Source organism: Odocoileus virginianus, chromosome 1 (genome assembly GCF_023699985.2).
Source record: "Odocoileus virginianus isolate 20LAN1187 ecotype Illinois chromosome 1, Ovbor_1.2, whole genome shotgun sequence".
Classification (NCBI taxonomy): domain Eukaryota; kingdom Metazoa; phylum Chordata; class Mammalia; order Artiodactyla; family Cervidae; genus Odocoileus; species Odocoileus virginianus.
Window position 1 is genome coordinate 98,710,342 of NC_069674.1, and position 22,910 is coordinate 98,733,251.

The 22,910-nt window shown below is 39.8% G+C and overlaps 1 protein-coding gene across 7 annotated transcripts in view; it reads right to left on the bottom strand.

Moving 5' to 3' along the window:
* DYNC1I1 (dynein cytoplasmic 1 intermediate chain 1) overlaps positions 1–22,910 on the bottom strand; it is a 371,384-nt gene that overhangs the window by 59,415 nt on the left and 289,059 nt on the right. For all 7 annotated transcript variants that reach the window (XM_070471269.1, XM_070471279.1, XM_070471273.1 and 4 more), the window contains 3 exons: positions 20,357–20,470; positions 17,763–17,896; positions 13,139–13,283 (listed from right to left, as the gene is read on the bottom strand). In XM_070471269.1, coding sequence (XP_070327370.1) covers positions 13,139–13,283; positions 17,763–17,896; positions 20,357–20,470 — 393 coding nt within the window. The remainder of the gene's footprint in view (positions 1–13,138; positions 13,284–17,762; positions 17,897–20,356; positions 20,471–22,910) is intronic.

Below are 22,910 nucleotides of genomic sequence, written 5' to 3' on the forward strand. Positions count from 1 at the left end.
CATGGACCGTAGCACGCCAGGCTTCCCTGTCCATCACCAACTCCTGGAGCTTGCTCAAACTCAAGTTCATCGAGTTGGTGATGCCATCCAACCATCTCATCCTCTGTTGTCCCCTTCCCCTCCTACCTTCAATCTTTCCCAGCATCAGAGTCTTTTCCAATGAGTCAGTTCTTCACATCAGGTGGTCAACGTATTGGAGCTTCAGCATCAGTCCTTCCAATGAATAATCAGGACTGATTTCCTTTAGGATTGACTGGTTTGATATCTCTGCAATCCAAGAGTCTTCTCCAACATCACAATTCAAAAGTATCAATTTCTAAAAGTTTACTAATTCTCTTACCCAATCACTCTCTTCATAATGTTCTTTGGTCTTATAGGGACTTCTTACAGGGAATTTCTCCTTTCTCTTTTCATTTTCTTTCTGCTCCAGCTTAGTCTAACGTCAAACACTGTCCTGTCCACATTTCCAAACCCTATGCGCTGTTGTCCTTCCATCAATCCTGTCAAAGCTCCAGCCCAGGCTCCATCTAACTGGATATCTCACCCATGTCCACCCATGTCTCCAACCCATTTGGCCCTCCACACTGCCCAAGTCCATCTTTGCTTCCCTAGTCAGTCCTTTCTGTTCCCTTCTGTGACCAGTTGAAACCTGCTCCCCTCAGCACCTCCACTTCCCACTCAGCAGAATATTTCATCTCCTGCCTCACTGAGAAAATAGGACCAAGAAAGAGTTCTATTTGCTTTCATTCACCAAAACTACATGCTTACATATATTTGCCCCCATCTTGTTTTGTTAACAACAGAAAAAGTGTCACCTGATCAAATTTAAAATTCACCCCTGCCCATGCTATGCATCATATTCACTCCAACACTTCCAGGACCCTTTCTCTGTCTTAACGCTTATAGGTTTTTCCTACTTATTTTCTTTACTGACTCTTCCAGAATAGCAATATCCTCAAGAGCCTCTGAAATCTTCAAAAAAAAGAAAGAAAATAGAAAAAAAGAAGAAAAACCCACTCCACTTCCCATCTTCCTCTCCTCATAGCCAAGCTTCTCTATTTCTTCAGCACTTCCTGTTTTCCAAGCACTTATTAATCCACTGTAATCTATGTTCCACTCTCAATGTACTCCAAAGGAACTCTACTCGTCACGCACACCAATGGAGTTACTAAATACAAAGGATACACTGCTGTCTTGATATTCCTTCTCTAAGGTACTTGTTACTGTTGATTACTCCCTGCTCTGTTGCCTTTTGACTTTTCTATTATAGAAAATTTCAAACATATTTAGAAATAGGGTAATACCAATATCCAACTTCTATATTTATCAATATATGGCTAATCCTATTCATCAACATTCACAAGCTCTCCCCTTCCCAACAGATTATTTTTAAACAAATCCTTGATACCATATGGCTTCTTCTGTAAATATGTATGTGTGCACCTCTAAAAGGTCAAACCACTTAAAGTGATCACAATGTCATTATGACACCTAAACTAATAATTCATAATTATCAACAAATATTCAGTCAATATTCATATTTCCCTAGCAGCTTTCTAATTTTGTAATGGGTTGTTTGCTTGTATCAAGATCTATATAGGATCCATATTTTGAGATTCGCTGAAATGTCTCAAGTCTTGTTTTGTTCTATTTATATATCTTCTACCTTCCATTTCTTTTATTTTTTTCTTAAAAAACTATTTTGATTTTGTTGCTGAAATGAGATTGGTTTTTCCTATAGATTTCCCCACAGTCTGTATTTGGCTGATTGCATCCCTGTGGTATTATTTAACATTTTGCATCTGTACCTCCTCCTGCCTCTAAATTCAGAGATCTGGTAGATTGATAAGATTCAGATTCAATCTGGGGGACAAACCTACTTCAAAAGTGGTATTATATACTCCCATAATTATGAAGGTGGTTTCTATTTTTAAGATATTATCAGCAATAATCATTGCTTAGATCATGAGAGGTTGCAAAGTGGTAATATTCAAATCTTATCATTTCTTTTCCCCATAATATTTCTATAAAGAAACTCTACTCTCATCAAGTATATAGTAACCCTGACCAAATAATATAGAAAAGACAAAATAAACTTTTGATTCTTTCAGAATAAATGATGGATTTTTTCCTTTAGTTATTAGTTTTTAAAATAATCAAGTGGTTTCCTTAACATTCTCCAAAGATAATCAATGAGTTTTTTTTCTTTTTTCAGTATCATTATGATTTCAATCTATTACTCTTAAAGACAGCAGAAGCTTATTCAGCTTGTTTTCCAAAGTCTTCCATAAGAAATCTGTAGCATCTGTTAGCATCCTTACTTTCTAGTATGATGAAATACTTCAGACTCATTTTATACATTTCCTGCTCCAGATCTAGAATCATTAATTTCTTCAAGGATCTCTGGTTTTTTTTTCAGAGCCACTGGTATTTAGAAAGCACAATATGGACACCACAAGAGTCACTGATACCGGATTGATCATTGTTTCTAAACCTTTTTGGTAGATAGACATGTGAATATGTACTGTTTTAGATTTGGAGGTAACAAACACCATGAGTACTTATTGATACAACCAACTCAAATTCAGGATTATAACAGTTTTTACTTAACTGTGTGTACTTGTATCTTCTTTCAACCCTGCTGATAATATGAAATTCTCAGTGACCTCAACTCTCACAGACATCAACATCAAGATACAAATGAAACAGCGTTAGAGACAGAAACAACAAAACCATTAGCAATATGAACACTGGGAGTACTTAAACTTTTTTTTTTTTTTTGGTGGGGGGAGTCTTTTTATCATTAAAATATATCTTTTTTGGAATGTATAGTAAAAAATACAGGGTTTTAAAGTCATTTAGAATTGTTCCATACTGTAAGGTGTTGCCTTCAGTTTGAACCACACTAACGTTGATTTCATGTTACTTCAATGTAAAGGAACCAATTATGAAATTTATAAATATGTAAAGTAATATTTACATGGTTCTCAAACCAAATGTACTACCAAGGTATATTCAAGGAAGGATGGCTTCCCTTTAAGCCTTCAGCCTATCTATAAATAATACTTGTGTGTGTGTGGTTCATCTTTCCAACTGTTAAAAATGTTTAAGCAGACATTTAATTTAGGGAGGAGACAAAAAGGCAGACTAGAAGGACTTGAGCTCAATCCTCTCATGAAAACACCAGAATCACAACTGACTGCTGAACAACTATCAACGAAAAAGACTTGCACTTACCAAAAGAGATATCCTACACCCAGAGACAAATGGTAGGAGGTGTGCTTTTGCAATATAATCAAATCCTATATGTACCAGTGTGTGCTAAGTTGCTTCAGTCGTGTCCAACTCCTTGTGATTCTATGGACCATAGCCTGCCAGGCTCCTCTGTCCATAGGATTCTCCAGGCAAGAATACTGGAGTGGGTTGCCATGCCTTCCTCCAGAGGATCTGCCCAAACCAGGTACTGAACCCATGTCTCTTATGTCTCCTGCATTGACAAATTTTTTTTACCACTAGTGCCACCTGGCTGGAAAATTACATTGCAATGGTTCTCCCATAGGAATGAGAGTTCTGAGCCCCAGGTCATTCTCCCCAGCCTGGGGGTCTGAAGCCAAGACTAGGGGCTCCCAGAGCATTTAATCTGGAAGGGCAGCAGGCCCCGAGTACAAGAGCTCCACAGGACTGGAGCAGAGACCCCGCTCTTGAAGGGCACACACAAGATTTCATGTGCACCAGGAAACTGGGACAAACCAGTGACTCCAGAGCAGCCTGGGCCAGGTCCACCTACGGTTCTGGAAGGATTTACTGGGGAGGCAGAAGTCAGCTGTGGCTCACTGAGGACGAAAGGACACTGGTGGCAGAGGACCCAGGGAACATCCATCTGTGAGCTCTCCCAGAGGTCACCGTTTTGGCACTGAGAACTGGCCCCATTCAACAGGCCACAGGTTCCAGTGCTGGCATGCCGCAGGCCAGACAACCAACAGTGAGAACACAGTACCACCCATGAGCAGACAGGCTGCCCAGAGCCTTCTGAGCCAACAGCCACCCATAAACACACTCTTTGACATGGTCCTACCCACAGAGGGATAAGACTCAGCTCCACCTACTACTGAGCAGGCACCAGCCGCTCCCACCAGGAAGCGTGCAGAGGCCCCTAACCCAGCTCACCCACAAGAGAGGGGGGACAGCAGACACGAGAAGAACTGCATCCCTAGAGCCTGAGAAACAGACCACAAATACAGGAAGTTAGGCAAAATGAGACAGCAGAGAAATACGCTACAGATGAAGGGGGAAAATAAAGAAGAACAATTAAGTGAAGTGGAGATAGGCAATTCCCTGAAAAAGAATTCAGAGTAATGATAGTAAAGATGGTCCCAGATATTGACAACAGAATGGAGACACAGACCGAGACGATATAAGAAATGTTCAATAAAGAGCCAAAGAATTGATGCTTTTGAACTGTAGTGCTAGAGAAGACTCTTGAGAGTCCCTTGGACTGCAAGGAGATCAAATCAGTGAATCCTAAAGGAAATCAACCCTGAATATTCATTGGAAGGACTGATGCTGAAGCTGAAGCTCCAATACTTTGGCCACCTGATGCAAAAAGCCAACTCATTGGAAAAGACCCTGATGCTGGGAAAGATAGAGGGCAAAAAGAGAAAGGGGTGGCAGGTGTTGAGATGGTTATATAGCATAACCTACTCAAGGGACATGAGTTTGAGCAAACTCCAGGAGATAGTGAAGGATGGGGAAGGCTGGTGTGCTGCCGTCCATGGGGTCACAAAGAACTGGACATGACTTAGTGATTGAACAACAACAACAGAAGCTTTAAAGAACAAACAGAGGAGAACAATACAATAACAGAAATGAAAAATACACTAGAAGGAATAATAGCAGAATAAATGAGGCAGAAAGAATAAGTGACCTAGAAAACAAACTGGGGAAATCAATGCTACCGAACAGAATAAAGAAAAAAGAACTAAAAGAAATGAGAACAGTCTAAGAGATCTCTGAGGCAACATTAAATGTACCAATTTTTGCATTATAGGGGACCCAGAAGGAAAAGAGAGAAAGTATCTGAGAAAATATTTGAAGAGATAATAGCTGAAAACTTTCCTAACACAAAAAAGGAAATAGGCACCCAAATCCAGACATTGCAGAGAGGCCCATGCAGGATAAACCCAAGGAGGAACATGCTGAGAAAAATAGTAATCAAACTGACAAAAATTAAAGACAAAGAAAAAAATATTAAAAGCAACAAATAACATACAAAGGAACTCCCATAAGATTATCAGCTGATTTCGCAGCAGAAACTCTGCAGGCCAGGAGGGAGGGACATGACATATTACAAGTGATAAAAGGGAAGAACCTACAATGAAGAATACTCTACCTAGCAAGGCTCTCATTCAGATCTGATGGAGAAATCAACAGCTTTACAGACAAGCAAAAGGTAAGAGACTCTAGCACCACTGGACCAGCTTTGTAATAAGTGTGAAAAGAACCTCTCTAAGAGGAAAAGAAAATGTCACAACTAGAAAGAAGAAAATCACTAACAGAAAAGTTCACTGGTTAGGGTAAAAATACAGTAAAAGTAGGAAATCATTCACACACAAATAAACAAAAGCAGCAATCATGAGAAGAGGAGGATATAAATGTGGGATATTTGAAATGCATTTGAAATTAAGAGACCAATAACATAAAACAACCTTGGATACATACAGATTGCTATATTGAAACCTTATGATAACCACAAGCCAAAAATCTATAATAGAAATATACATAAAAAGTAAAATAGCAATCCAAACACAGTACTCAAGATACTCATCAAATCAAAAAAGAGAACAAAAGAAGAAAGAAAAAAGACCTACAAAAACAAACCCAAAACATTTAAGAAAATGTAAGTAGGAATACACATATCAATACTTACTTTAAATGAAAATGAATGAAATGCTCCAATCAAAAGACACAGACTTGCTGAATAGATAGAAAAACAAAACCAGTATATATGCTGTCTACAAGAGACTCATTTCAGACCTAGGAACACATACAGACTGAAACTGAGGGAATGGAAAAATATATTTCATGCAAATGGAAATCAAATATCATAACAGACAATATAGACTTCAAAACAAAGACTATTACAAGAGACAAGGAAGGACACTACATAATGATCAAGGGATCAATTCAATAAGACATAACAATTGTAAATATTTATGCACCCAACACAGAAGCAACTCAGTACTTAAGACAAGCACCAACAAACACAAAAGGGATAACTGACAGTAACACAATAATAGTGGGGGACTTTAACACCCCACTTACAACAATGGACAGATCTTCCAGACAGAAAATTAATAAGGAAACATAAGCCTTAAAGGAAACATTAGACCAGCTGGACTTAACTGATATTTATAGAGCATTCCATCCAAAAGCAGCAGAATACACATTCTTCTCAAGTGCATGTGAAACATTCTCTGAGATAGATCACAAGCTGGGCCATAAAGCAAGCCTTGATAAATGTAAGAAAACTGAAAACATATCAAATATCTTTTTTGACAGGAACAATATGACATTAGAAATCAACTATAAGAAAAAATTGTTGTAAAAGCCACAAACACATGCAGGCTAAGCAATATGCTACTAAACAACTAATGGATCACTGAAGAAATCAATGAGGAAATCCCAAATAAACAACCAAACCTTACACCTAAAGCAACTAGAAAAAGAATAAATAAATCACAAAGCTAGTATAAGGAAAGACATCAAAGATCAGAACAGAAATAAATGAAATAAAGAAAACAAAAGAAACAACTCAGTGAAGCTAAAAGTTGGTTCTCTGAAAAGATAAACAAAATGGATAGGTCTTTAGCTAGACTCATCAAGAAAAAAAAGGGCTCAAATTAATACCATTAGAAATGAAAAAGAAGTTACACCTGACATCACAGAAATACAAATGATCATAAAAGACTACTACAAGCAACTCTATGCCAATAAAATGGAAAACCTGGAAAAAACAGACAAATTCTTAAAAAGATATAATCTGCAATATCTGAACTAGGAAGACACAGAAAATATTAACAGAACAATCACAAGCACTGAAAGTGAAACTATGATTTAAAAACTCTCAACAAACACAAGTCTAGGACCAAATGGCTTCACAGGAAAATTCTATCAAACATTGAGAGAAGTGTGTGCATACATGCTCAGTCATGTCTGACTCTTTGTGATCCCATGGACTAAAGTTCATGGCTCCTCTGTCCATAGGATTCTTCCAGCAAGAATACTGGAATGGGTTATTACCATTTTCTCCTCCAAGGAATATTCCTGGCCCAAGAATCAAACCTGTGTCTCAAAGCAGAGTCTCCTGCATTGCATGCAGATTTTTTTTTTTTTTTTTTTTTTTTTACCGCTGAGCCACTGGGGAAATCCACATTTAGAGAAGAGGTAACACCTATACTTCTGAAACTATTCCCAAAAAAATTGCAGAGGAAGGAACACTCCCAGACTAATTCTATGAAGTACTACCTTGACACCAAAATCAGACAAAAATATCATAAAAAAACAAAACTGCAGGCCAATATCACTGATGGACTCAGATGCAAAAATCCTCAACACAATATTAGCAAACATAATTACTACATTAAAAAGATCATACAACTTGATCAAGTGGGATTTATCCAGGAATGCAAGAAGTTTTCAATATTTTCAAGTCACTGTGAAGCATCACACTAACAAACTGAAGAATAAAAACCATATGATCATCTCAATAGATGCAGAAAAAACTTTTGACAAAATTCAGCATCCACTTATGATAAAAACTCTCTAAAAGGTGCACATAGAAGGAACCTATGTCAACATAACATAAGCCATATATGACAAACCCACAGCTAACACCACTCTGTATGAGGAAATGTTGAAAGCATTTACTCTAGGACTAGGAACAAGACAAGAATGTCACTCTTGCCACTTTTATTCAACATAGGTTTGGAAGCTCTAATCACAGCAATCAGAGAAGAAAAAGTAATAAAAAGAATTCAAGTTGAAAAAATAAGTAGTAAAACTATCACTGTTTGCAGATGGCATGATACTACATATATTTCAGGATGGGGGACACATACACCTGTGGCTGATTCATGTCAATGTATGGTAAAAACCACCACAATACTGTGAAGCAATTAGCCTCCAATTAAATTAATTAATTAAAAAAAAGAAAATCCTAAAGATGCTACCAGAGAATTACTAAAACTCATCAGTGAACTTGGTAAAGTTGCAGGATACAAAATTAATACACAGAAATCTCATGCATTTATATACACTAACAATGAAAGATCACAAGGAGAAATTAAGGCAACAATCCCATTTACCATTGCACCAAAAAGACTAAAATATCTAGGAACAAATCTACATAAGAAGCAAAAGACCTATACTTTGAAAACTATAAGAGGTTGATGAAAGAAGTCAGAGATGATACAAACAGATGGAAAGATATACCATGTTCTTGAATTACAAGAATCAATATTGTCAAAATGAATATACTACTGAAGGCAATTTACAGTTTCAATGCAATTCCTATTAAATTACCAATGGCATTTTTCATAGAACTAGACAGCAATTTTAAAATCTGTATGGAAACACACAAGATCCTGAATAGCCATAGTAGACCTGAGAAAGAAAAATGGAGCTGGAGGAATCAGGCTCCCTGACTTCACACTGTACTACAAAGCCACAGTAATCAAAACAGTATGAAACTGGTACACAAACGGACACATAGATCAATGGAACAAGACAGAAAGCCTAGAGATAAACCCATGCACCTATGGGCACCTTATCTTTGGCAAAGGAGGCAAGAATATACAATGGAGAAAAGGCAGTTTCTTCAATAAGTGTTGTTGAATAAAGTTGACTACATCTCCACTACATGTAAAAGAATGAAATTAGAATATTCTTTAACACCATACACAAAAATAAGCTCCCTTCAGAGGAAAACATAGGCAGAACACTGACATAAATCACAGCAATATCTTTTTGAATCCACCTCCAAGAGTAATGAAAATAAAACCAAAAATAAACTAGTGGGGCCCAATTAAACTTAAAAGCTTTTGCACCACAAAGGAAACCATAAACAAAACCAAAAGACAATCCACAGAATGGAAGAAAACATTTGCAAATGATGCAACCAACAAGGGATTAATCCTCCAAATATATAAACAGCTTATGCAGCTCAGTATAAAAACAAACAACCCAATCAAGAAATAGGCCAAAGATATAAAGAGACATTTCTCCCAAGAAGATATACAGAATGTCCCAAAAGCATATGAAAAGATGCTCAACACTGCTAACCCTTAGAGAAATGCAAATCAAAACTACAATGACATACCAATTCATGCTAGTCAGAATGGCTATCATCAAAAAGTCTACAAATAATAAATGCTGGAGAGGGTTTGGAGAAAAGGGAACACTCCCATGCTATTCAGTTCAGTTGCTCAGTCGTGTCCAACTCTTTGTGACCCCACGAATCGCAGCATGCCAGGCCTCCCTGTCCATCACCAACTCCCGGAGTCTACTCAAACTCATGCCCATCAAGTCGGTGATGCCATTCAGCCATCTCATCCTCTGTCATCCCCTTCTCCTCCTGCCCCCAATCCCTCCCAGCATCAGGGTCTTTTCCAATGAGTCAACTCCTTGCATGAGGTGGCCAAAGTACTGGAGTTTCAGCTTCAGCATCAGTCCTTCCAATGAACACCCAGGACTGATCTCCTGTAGGATGGACTGGTTGGATCTCCTCACAGTCCAAGGGACTCTCAAGAGTCTTCTATGCTATTAGTGGGATGTAAATTGGTACAACCATTATAAAGCACAGTATGGGGGTTTCTTAAACAGCTAAAAATAGAGTTACCATATGATCCAGCAATCCTACTTGGGCAAATATTGAAACAAAACCATAATTAGAAAAGATACATACACCCCAGTATTCACTGCAGCACTATTTATAACAGGCAAGACATGGAAGCAACCTAAATGTCCATCAACAGAGGAATGGATAAAGAAAATGTGGTACATACACAAAAGAATATTACTCAGCAATGAAAAAGAAGGAAATAATGCCATTTGCAGCAACATGGATGGACTTAGATACTGTCGTACTGAGTGAACTAAGTCAGACACAGAAAGACAAATATCATATGTCACTAATATGTGGAACCTAAAACAGGAGGGGGGTAAAATGAATTTTTTAAAAAACAGAAGTACAGTCACAGAGGTAGAATGCAAACTTACAGTTACCAGGGCGTAAGTAGGGGAGGGATAAACTGGGAGACTGGGATTTGCATATATATATATGTAACATAGATATAAATACATTGCTACTATAACTACTATATATAAAATAGATAATAAGAAGAATCTACTGTTCAGCACAGGGAACTATACTCAATACTCTGCAATGACCAATATGGGAAAATAATCTAAAAAAAAGTATGGCTATATGTGTATGAATAACTGATTCATTTTGCTGTACATCTAAAACTAACACAACATTGTAAATCAACTATACGCCGAAAAATTTTTTAAAGAGATACATGTACCCTAATGTTCACTGCAGAACTATTTATAATAGCCAAAACATAGAAGCGACCTAAATGTCCACAGACAGAAGAGTGGATGAAGAGGACGTGGTACGGAATACATAATGGAATATTACTCAGTCACAACCAAGAATAATACCACGTGCAGCACACCTAGAGATTATTATACCAAGCGAAGTAATCAGACAGAAATACAAACATCATATGATATCACTTGTATGTGGAATCTAAAACAAAGATACAAATGGACCTGTTTACAATACAGAAACAGACTCACAGACTTCAACACCAAACTTACGGTTACCGAAGGGGAGAGTGGGGGGAGGGATAAACCAGGAGCCCGAGCCTACTGTACAGCCCAGGGAGCTCTACTCAATATTCTTCAATAAACTATATGGGAAAATGACCTGAAAAAGAACTGAGTCACTTCGCTGGACTCCTAAAATCAACACAACATTGCAAACCAACTATACTATAAAATAAAAATTAAATTTTAAAAATGTATAAGTAAACAGTAAATGATGACAACAAACCATTTACATGTTTCTCCACCTTGCTTTTCTCATTTAAAAAATGTACTCTAGAGATCACTTCGTAAGAGTATGAGAACATCTTCATTTCTCTCTACATCTGAATAGTACTCCCTCATGTGGACATGCCATACTTCTGATTTATTCAGTGTCCTACTGATGGACTTTTGGGTTTTTTCCAGTGTTCTGCGATTCAAGGTAGTCTTTCTCTATCAAGAAATCTCTCTGCGTAAGTCTTTTTCTTATTTATTGCTAGTATATCTTTGGCATTAGAATCCTAGAAGTGGGAACTGCTCTATCAATGAGAAAATATGTATTCATTATTTTTAGATATTGCCAAATTCCCCTCCCCAGTGTTGTACTATTTGCATGTCCAATGACATTGTAGGAGAATGGTTGCTTTCTTTCAGTCTCACCACAGAGAATGCTATCTTCTGGATTTATGTCAGTCTCATAGTTGAAAAAAGGTTTCTCAACTTGGTTTTAGTTTGAATTTCTATAGCATGGTTGTTTTTCAAGCAGTTAAGAGCCAACTCTGTCCTCTTGACATGATCTCTTTTCATTAATATCCTGGAAGCCCCATTTGCAAACAATTCTATTTTTTCCCATTTCTTGGGTTGTTAATTTTAACCTTCTTTTCTATTTCCATAACTCCTATTTATTTCCTAAATATTTTCTTTCTCTGCATTGTGTCTCAGCATTTCTTTTAAGATCCATTCCTTGGACTTAATAATCATTGTTATTCTTATTGCAATTAAGTCTGTATCTGCAGCCCCAAACTCTCCCTCTTCTTCGGTCCCAATTCTCAAACTGCATAGTGAAGGTTGTGCCTTCCAGGCACCTTAAACCCAACCTGTCTGCTGCCCCTTATCATCATGCCCTTCTTTGGGCATTGTTCAGTGCAATAAATGCCACCCCAGCTCTCCAGCTGCCCCAGTCTTAAACCTGGGCTCTTTTCTGCTGACTCTCTCACTCACCTTCCTTGAATCAAATCAATCGCCAAATTCTGTGACGTTTTCCTTATAAATGATTCTTGAATCCATCTATTTTTCTCCATTTCAAACTATTGATCTAAGCCACTGTCGTTTCTTCCCTGGACTCCTGCACCTTTCTTGTAGGTGGCCTTTCTTAGTTTTTCTTGCTCCCAAACATGATCAGAATTACCTTTAAAAGTACAAATAAGAGGACTACCCTGGTGGCACAGTGGATAAGAATCTGCCTGCCAGTGCAGATGATACTGGTTCGATCCCTCATCCAGGAAGATCCTACATGCCCTGGAGCACGTAAGCCCAAGGGCCAGAACTACTGAGCCTGCGCTCTAGGGTCCATGAGCCACAACTACTGAAGCCCACGTGCCTAGAGACTGTGCTCTGCAATAAGACACCGAAATGAGAAGCCCGTGTACTGCAATGAAGAGCAGCCCCCACTCACAGCAATTAGAGAAAGCCCTTGCAAAGCAATAAAGACCAGCGCCATCATAAACAAATAAATATTTTTTAAAAGTACAAATAAGACAGTGCCATTTACTCATTTGAAAACCACCAAAACTCAAAAAGTCCCTAAAACTCGAACCTCCCAAACCAAGAAACCCATCTCAAGTCCTGTATTTCCACAGATACAGATGTATATAACCACTGCAAAGCTCTGGATATTCAATACTGAACTGATGACTGGCGGTACACCTCTGGGGAGCAGGCTAGGGTCAAAGTCAACGAAGGGGATGCCATGGGCAGGCTTAGTGTTGGTGAAGGAGGACTAAATGTTTTATCATTATTTGCATGGTCTGAATTTTTACAATTATTCTCCAGTAACATGTATTACTTATATATGCTAAAATAAATCAAGTGGACTGAGAAAGTGAGCCTTAACTAGCTCGCACGCAGCTCGGGTTCACCAGAAAGTTGTATGAATTCCCCACATCAGGTCTCCTGGAAGAGACTTCAGACTCTCCACAGTGCCTCGCAAGGGACAACACTGTCCTCTTGCCTAGGTGGCCGCTGGGAAAGTAAACCAAGGTGTGCTTACCTTTGTAGTCCACAGCTTGACAGTCCAGTCAAATGACGATGTGACAAACAGGTGTGAGAAATCGATGGGGCCCACTGCCATATGGCAGTTAATCCCTGTCACGGGCCCTTGGTGGCCTTCGAAGACCTCCCCGATGCCGGCTTTGCTGCAAGAGACCCACAAGACAAGAGTTTCAGTGACCTTCACAAACCAGGGCCTGCTTTTAAGGAAACAAAACAAAACAGGTTTGTCTCTGCACGATTATTTCTCCATAATTTAGCACAGCCATAAACCACCAGACATGAAACTCACTGTCACAGTTACCTTGAGAGAAATAAATGCTATCCTGCTCTCAGTGATTTAAAAACATGGAGCAATCACATCTTTTTAATCTTCAGAATATACCATCGAATTTTATCACTTAATCCTTTTTGAGGAGTATTTCAAAGCCCATCACTGCTGATGAAGCTATTAATACTTGGATAGAAAACACATACAGTCAACCATCCATATCCACTGATGCCTGTGATATGGAGGGGCAGCTATACTGTGCCATTTTTAGATGGAACTTGAACATCCTTAGATTTTGGTACCTGCAAAGGCTCCTGGAACCAATTCCCCATGGATTCAGATACCAGGGGACAACTATATACTCAGATCCCAGAGCTTTCATAGTTATAATAAGATGATTCTATTCTTGTGATGACATTTGGCACAACTTCCATTTTAACTCCTTTTAGAGAAGACTTAAGACCTGGGTTCGATCCCTGGGTCAGGAAGATCCCCTGGAGGAGGAAATGGCGACTCACTCCAGTACTCTTGCTTGGGAAAATTCCATGGACAGAGGAGCCTGGTAGGCTACAGCCCATGGGGTCACAAAGAGTCAGACACTACTGAGCAACTTCACTTTCACTTTGGCTATAAAACTTCACATATCCTTGAGTACATGCATTTATTCTTTCAAGAAAATGTTTTTTCTTTAAAGTTTTTTTTTTTTTTTTTTAATGTGGGCCATTTTTAAAGTCTTTATTGAATTGGTTACAACATTGCTTCTTTTTTTTTCTGTTTTGGTTTTTTGGTCACCAGGCATTTGAGATCCTAGCTCCTCCACCAGGGATCAAACCCACACCCTATGCATTGGAAGACAAAGCCTTAACCACTGGACCTCGAGGGAAGTCCCTCAAGAAAATTTCTTAAATTAGGTTGACACTCCTGAAAATGTAAAACTTTGGGGAAATCCTTGTTGTCACAAAAATAATAGGCAAAATAACTTAAATGTAATACAGAGGAAATCATATTTTCACTGAAAGGAAGACAGTAATTTACAAATCCACTAAATGTAAATTCCATAAGGGCTGGTGCCTTGTTTTTCTTGTTGCAAAGTGTAGTAAGTGCTCAATAAACACTTGTTGAACAAAACAGCAAAGGAAGAGACAAACTTATGCCTTTCTCCCCAAGGGAAGCACATTTGAGAAATGGTGATACACAATTTGAAAGTTATCCACAGACATATGTCATTTATTTAACTAAGCTGGGATTGTTTCCATCACCCATTATTATATAACAGTCTGCATGCAATAACACCCAATTAGAAAATATATAAAAATGCTGTATTTTAAAAATTCATGTGCACAAGGTTATAAATATGACCAAGACAGAGGGGTTGTGGTATCTAAATATTACATCACAAAGAGTGAAAATGAATTAAGTTATCAAAGCATGTGAGCTTCAGGGGCACCAGTAAATGTCAGTGTGTTGAGCAAAATTTGAAATCACTAGCCAAGGGCTGTAGTGTAACAGGCACTCAAAAATTATGCCTGGTAAAACTGCTGACAGCAGTTCTACATGTGATCATTTACATTCGTTCTAGAGAACTCGAGGAACTGATCTTTGAAGTGGCCCCAGGTGAGATTCCGCTTGCCCTTAACAGCATCCTGAAAGGGTTTATAGGGTGCAAAATGAGGACCTTGTTTAATTTATGGAAGTGGATTTGCACCTTTTCCATGTTAGGTGAAAAATAGAAATTTCACACCTCTCCTCTGGAGCCCTATATGACCCACTTAAGATTACTCTGAAGCCAAATGCCTGTTGACTTTATAACTTTACTAAGACCTGTGTTTTATATTTCAGATGGATGGACCAATGTAAAGAGCAAAATCAAGCTTGTTGTAAAATGACTTGTGATTTGTTCATTGCATGCATGCTAAGTTGCTTCAGTCATGTCTGATTCTTTGAGCCCCTATGGACTGTAGCCCACCAGGCTCCCCTGTCCATGGGATTCTCCAGGCAAGAATACTGGAGTGAGCTGTCATTCCCTTCTCCAGGTGATCTTCCCGACCCAAGGATCGAACCTACATCTCTTATGTCATTGGCAGGCAGGTTCTTTGCCACTCTGCCACCTGGGAAGCCCCTTACGTCCCCTTCTTTTGAACACAGTGCATCTTCTGATTGTGCTTGAAAAGGAAAAGAGCCACAGAGCAAGAACATTCATCATGCAAGTGGTTATTCACATTAGAAAATTTTCAAAAAAAAAAAATCTGAAAAGTTATCAATGTACATGTTCTGGAGCCCTCACAGATAACTAAGGCCCTGGGTTAAGGGAACTGAACCTGTGTCCTGCCGATTCTAATAAACATGTAGATAAACCTGTGAACCTTTGTTTGGTCCACTGTGCCTTCTGTGCTTCTCTCCAGCCATTTACGACATTCCACCTGTCTTGCAGATGTTTACGTGTTTACCTTTCCCGCCATCATCAGTTTCTTGAAGATAGGAACAGGCTTAAATGATGTCTGCATGCCTGGCATTGTCTAGCAATGCCCTTTTCTGAGAGTAGTTGTGCAGTGAACATTTCCATGAATGAACAACTTTATCAGATCTTTCTACACTTTTGGAAAACTTTGATGCATAGTTACAGCCAGTACCGATGAAGGAGGAGGGGGCTTCCTCAGTGGCTCAGACTAGGTAAAGAGTCTACCTGCAATGTAGGATACCTGGCTTCTATCTCTGGGTTGGGAAGATACCCTGGAGGAGGACATGGCTACCCACTCCAGTATTCTTACCTGGAGAATTCCACAGACAGAGGAGCATGGCAGGCTACAGTCCATAGGGACACAAAGAGTCAGACATGACTGAGAGACCAACTCTAGGAAGTAAGACTGCTGGGCATGGAAGCATAAGGAACATCTTCTTAGTCATCTTTTACTCATGTGAGAAGGGAAAATACTGCTGGTTTCTGTGAGCAGCAAAGTAGGAACTTCGGAGCTTGTATTGTGTGAATGGGAGAGTCCTACACCTGGGCCATGGATGCCTGGTTCTTCGACAAATCACAAACACACTAGAGTAAGGACTTGGAACAATTCCTGGTTCCTCATGCAATCTACATAGCCTGTGATGCATGCAAGAGATGCAAAATTCATCGAATTAGAACTTCTACAGTGAAAGGGAAATAACGCACCAAGGCGAACACAGTGAAACTTTCAAAATATGAGTCCATCCGTTAAATCTTGTGTGTAATTTTATAATCTAGTCTTAAATTACTGGATTCCACTTCTTTCCTGAGATTTTCCTAGGAGCATTTGCCAGTCTCTCAATCAAGATCGAGTTTGTATCACCTATCTTCATTCTGAATCTTCATTCTACCTCATGTATCTCATACTATTTTGGCACCTGATTGGGAGGAAGGGCCCTAAGGCACCTCTCTATATTATGCAGTTATTTTCATTCTTTGTTCTTTATATAGATTTTTAACTCCTCACTTACTATGTTCCCAGCACCAAGCAGGAAATCAGTAATGAGATGGAAACAGTTCAGCCAAAAAACAAAAAAAGGCAGATGGCTGAATAGTTAAAAATGTGATGAATGCTAATGCAGAAGTGATATAAAAATAAATAAAAAAGCAAACCCATCTGACAGCTTGTATTCCTATCTCATTGATTCTACTCTAATTTTCTCCCAAATACTCATCTTCTCAAACCACATATTTACTTGTTTATTAGTTTACTGTCAGTCACCCTCAACCAGAATATAAACTCCAGGTCTGTTTTGTTCCTTACTGCATTCCTTATAAAGTGATGGTGCCTGACATATGGTAGGTTCTCAGGAAATATCCCTTAAACAAATGAATGAATAAAGGGAATGAAAGTTCTATAGAAACATAAAGGAGGAAATGATTTCCTTCATCCAAGGGAGTCAGGAGAGGCTTGTGGAAAGACCTTTGTGCTGGCTCTTGAAGGATAAGGGCAGGGGAGATTAATCAGGCCAAGAAGAGAGAAATACCAGACACAGCAGGAGAAACTGGGTGTACAAATTCACAGATATGTAGTGGGATCAGCAATGGTGGGGATGGGTATGTAGCTAGAGCGGGAAGGCTGAAGCTGGGAAGGGGCAGGCGGTAAGGGCAGTCAAGAATCTTCTCTGATATGCTAAGAAGTTCGGGCTTTTTTCCTCCAGGCAATGTGAACCATCAAAGGCTCACAAATGGCTAATGACCAGAGCAGACGGATGCTATAAACAGTGAAGACAGGAGACTGTGATTTGCATTTCTTCAGAAATGCCTTTCTCATAATGCAAGGTGTTACAATCCAGCAAGTGATAACAGACTTCCGGAAATGAAGCACACGTCATGGGTAAGAAAACAGAAACTCACCTTCCATGACGACAGGCCGTGTAGACTGTACCCTCCTCGCTGCCAACCACGAAGTTATTGACGTCTCCCGTTGGGAAAGCCATTCCAGTAACGGCCACAGGTTTGGACTTATTGTACACCAGCTCCATGCTCTCCTACCAAAACACGGCGTGGTTACATTTCCTCTGTCAACTCCTCGCCATGCCAAAGATAGCATGGAAAAATCATTTGACTAAATCGTCTGTTTGCTTTTCACACAGCGTTACAAAAGACCCCGGCTGTGCCAGAAACCACGCTTTACTGCCCCTGACATTCAAGCTTCTGTGTATCTCTGGTTTCAGGCCGGCTGGATTTCATCAGCGTGTGCTGCAGCTTCTGAAGTCAGGCAGAGATGACAGGTGAGAATTTTGAAACTAATGGTGCAGAAACTAAAGATAATACTGTAATGGTTACACTTGTCAGCCCCAGGCTTTAATAAAACACACAATACCCTTGTATTTACAAACATTTTCAAAATCAATTGTTCGTGAGAATACACATGTATTAATATCAGATGTATGGAGCACATTTGTCAAAGCAGGAGTGTGTGTCCTCCGTGGACTAAAACCAGAGAGTTGTCACTGAGGTCACAAGAACCAGATTTCAGTAGGGACTCAAATTCATGAAGGGCAGACATTGGGTGTGTAGGCTATTAAGTCCGCAAAAAACAACGTATAAGTTGGTCTTTAAAATAGTAAATGAGGGTTTTTATTTTATCTAAAGTGATTTTCAGAATCAGGAATTCCAGTGAATTTTAGAAGACATTTTGCTGAATTGAGTTTAAGGACAGTGAAGAGTAGTTAGGTGTAACTAACATTCTCGAATACTTCTGGTTATTTAGATCCAAAAGCCTGCTTGGTACACCTAAAGTAATTAAAAGAAAAAAAAAGCCTGAGGGATCATGTCATTATATTTGGAAGTTTAGTTTCTTTTATGCAAACAAATAAACCGAGGCATCGCAGCCATGGAGTCTATAAATCGGAAGCACGTGCTAGCAGTCTGGACCGCGCAGACCAGGTGGTCATGTGACAAGCTCGCAGTCCAGACCCAGACGCGGGGAGTGCCTGAGTGAGCGGATGCTGTGACGGCAGTAACACAAGTCGAGCCATTGCTAAAATTAGCAGAGGGAGGGTACGGCCTCGTGGGCACCCACTTGGGGCAGAGAGGGAGCAGGGCAAATGTCTTCGGCTCCCTTGTCTGCCCACCATCCACAGCCATACCACCGACATGCTTCCACGCCTGGCCAGAGACAGGCGTCTGCGGGCACCCTAAAACTAATAAAAATGACCCCGCAGCTCCCCCTGCGACGGGCTGTAACCTAAACACACACACATACATTTAATCAAATGGGCAATTAAAAATTCCTAATTAGAGGGTTTACTCGTATCTGTTTGCAATCTCCAGGACTTTTAAAAGAAAACAACATATTGCTGAGAAATTTAAGACAAAGCTGTAAAATACCCACACACAACTCCCAAAACTTGTATAAATGTTAAAGATCAGCAAAAGCAGAGGAACTTAAATGGTAAGGAACTTAGGAGCTCATCCCCCCACACTAAAATGATAAAAAAGAACTTTTGTTTTACTGTTCTCTACATCTCTATTTTGTGGCGACTTTTGGGAGGTTCTTCTTGGTTTCCACATTTCCTTACGTCTCCTGAAATTGCCAGTATCTTCTAAACTTCTGATGGAGACATTCTAGCATTGTTAGTTCAGGAAAGGAGAAAGGAATGTTAAAATTGAGAATTATCTCCTAGTTCTCTTATACAATTTTCTTGATGTTTCCTCACATTGTCAAAGGCTACACCAGGAAACTCTGCTCCGTTTTTAGTTGGTGGACAGTAAGTACTTTATTCCCCCACAAAGAAAAGTGGAAAGATGTGGCTATTTGCGTGTTTGTGTGTATATGTATTGTCTTCTGTGTGTGTGTACACATGTATATTCTGAAAGTTGCGTTTGGATGTCTCCCCTCATGGTCTCTTCCACATCTGCTCCTCCGTTTGCCTCCCATTAATGTCATCAGGAGCAGTTTGGAGACCTTGGAACTTTTTCATTTTCAACTTCCCGTTTGTTGAGCAAGGAATGGCAGGAGCCACGCTAACAAACATTCCAGAGGAGAAAACAGATGGCTGGACAAATTCTTCAAACACATGAGGCAGTTGTCTAGGCTACAGATGTGCGCAAGCGCTTGGATTTCTGTTTCACTGGGATACCTTTTTCTCCAAGGCAAGCACCCATCAGGGATCGCTCTGCATTTGTTTAAAAATGCTGTAGGGTAAGCAGGATTCCTACCGCAGCCAACTTCCATAATTACTATGCTTTAAAATGGATTATTTCATTTTCACTTGAAACTGACCTACGGATTAACGTATTACAGTAATTACATGATGTGCGGTAAAGGAAATGGGTTTTGGCTTCCAGAGAAGGCTGCCGAAAACAGGCCCCACTCTTTCAAGTGCACCCACTGATTTGAGCTCCTATAGGATGTGAGGGTTTGGCTTTTAGGAACTCCATTCCATTAGGCAGGTATCTCTTTTAACCAGGATGCTCTTATGTGTAGGGGAAAACAAACCCACCTGTGGAGTGGAGAGCATGTCCAGGCTCCAGGAACACATTTTGCCATCGGTGGAGACGGTGATGAGGTTATGAGCATTTTGGGTCCCAACAACATTTACACAGTACACGGGATGCTGCAGAAGCATAAACATGGAGGATCAGATGCTGATCCAAGAGGAAATGCTTACATCTGAGTGTCAAACACATTACTCTGAAACAAGGATCAGAGAGTGACATAATCCTACAATAATAGAAGCCTCGGGTCATTTGCCACTTTTGATTGGAACCCGATTTCTTTTTCAAAGCTCTGGCGGCACCACGGAGTCGTGGAAATACTCCGAAAGCTTCACCTTGCTCGGTCAGAGGCAGCGCAATGGAGCTGAAGCAAGCGGGAGCCAGTGAGGACTGGTGGGACAAAAGGAATACAGGTCAATGTGTGTGACTTAAATGAGGCTCCACCATGGAGTCTGGCTTTTCAGCTCACCATGAGTGATGGAAAAGGACAGTCCTCCTCAGAAGGGCAGAATGACTGACTTTTGGGAGGAGTTTAGCACATTACAGCCACAGTGCCAAACATTTGTTAACATTCTTTATAAAAAGTCGTTAATATTCATCAGCCTCTTTTGATCTGAAGGAGAGATACTGGTGGTGGAAATTATTAGCACAAGGAAACTAGTGAGATAAAATTAGCTTCTTTTTTTGCTACAACATCTAGGATAGGATAATGATAGTTTTGTTTTTTATTTCTTCAAAATATTGCTAGGGTAGGATGGAGGCTTACATTTGACCAGGGCCTTGAGAAAGGTCACTTAAACATCCCAGGAATCATAAGCAAGATGCTCTAACCTTTTGTCATAACTCAAGAAGGTATTCCACTTGGTAGAGTCCTAAATGGTAGGCTCAAATCATTTGCAGCTGCACATTAAATACTAAATAGAAGGTTAGCATAAGCAGAACCTAGCGGTAATTTGGGTTAGATTTCAGGCAGCTTAGCCTTCAGTGGCCAAACCACAACTTAGCTGATGCTTCTCTGTGCAAACAGCTGACAGTCTTTCTCTTGATGAGTTACTGTCCATAAGATGTAGCCAAAAAAACGATGAAACAATCTCTAATATTGGAAAGTTGATATCATATAAAGGATGGTTCCCCAACTATTATTATCATATAAACTCCTGGTCAGAAGGAACTGTAATAAACATCAAGTGCAGCTATTCCTCTGCCTCTCCCAAGACGTGGTCCAAACTCTGCTGAAACACCTTTCTTAGCCAATTTTAGCACTAATTCTTGGGCGATCCTGCTTTCTACCAATGGGAATAAAGAAAGTTCAAGGAGATATCTTTAGTGAAGCGCCTTCTGACATCATATTCATCAAGTCCAAAATAATACTTAGGGATTATTCTTGTATTACTCCCTTTCCCCACCCCTCTGCCCCAGTCTTGTCTTTCTCAGACTAATCATCACCAGTTCCTTCAACTGGTTTGAGTATCTGCTGTTCAATACCTTCCCCTGGTCACCCTTCTGTTTTGCTACATTTTGTGTGAGTTCTCCTGCCAGTGAAGTTCTGAGAATGAAACACAACTGCATACCTATACTCTGGCTCACAGGATATAGAAATATGGGGCACTGAACTGTCACTTCTCATGTGATAAAATAAATATGCCTGTACAAATGTCTACTAAGATTTACACTTGCTATTTTGGAATTTGCATCACCTCGTTTACCCATGCTGGATAGAGAGACAACCAAGTCCCTATATGTTTTTCACACAGTGTTCCTACATAAACCTTTGAATGAATCAGCCTCAGTGGGTCTGGATAGTGGAAAGCACAGCGTAGATGTGAAGTGAAATATTCTTCTGATCAGGTCTCTGAATATCGAGAGGACTGATTGGTCTTGGACAATGCTTTCTCCCAAGTCTCTGGTGTATGAAACTCAAGGGGGAGTCATGTGGCATTCTGAGCTCTACGTGCAAATAAATGAAATAATGGGTAAGACAGATTCTCGCTTGAAAATGGCAGACCATAATACTGAGAATGGTGACTGCAGCCATGAAATTAAAAGACGCTTACTCCTTGAAAGGAAAGTTATGACCAACCTAGACAGCATATTAAAAAACAGAGACATTACTTTGTCAACAAAGGTTCATCTAGTCAAGGCTGTGGTTTTTCCAGTAGTCATGTATGGATGTGAGAGTTGGATGGTGAAGAAAATTGAGTGCCGAAGAACTGATGCTTTTGAACTGTGGTGTTGGAGAAGACTCTTGAGAGTCCCTTGGACTGCAGGGAGATCCAACCAGTCCATCCTAAAGGAAATCAGTCCTGGGTGTTCATTAGAAGGACTGATGCTGAAGCTGAAACTCTAGTACTTTGGCCACCTGATGCAAAGAGCTGACTCATTGGAAAAGACCCTGATGCTGGGAGGGATTGGGGGCAGGAGGAGAAGGGGACGACAGAGGATGAGATGGCTGTATGGCATCACCGAATCGATGGACATGGGTTTGAGTAAACTCTGGGAGTTGGTGACGGACAGGGAGGCCTGGTGTGCTGCGATTCATGGGGTCGCAAAGAGTCGGAC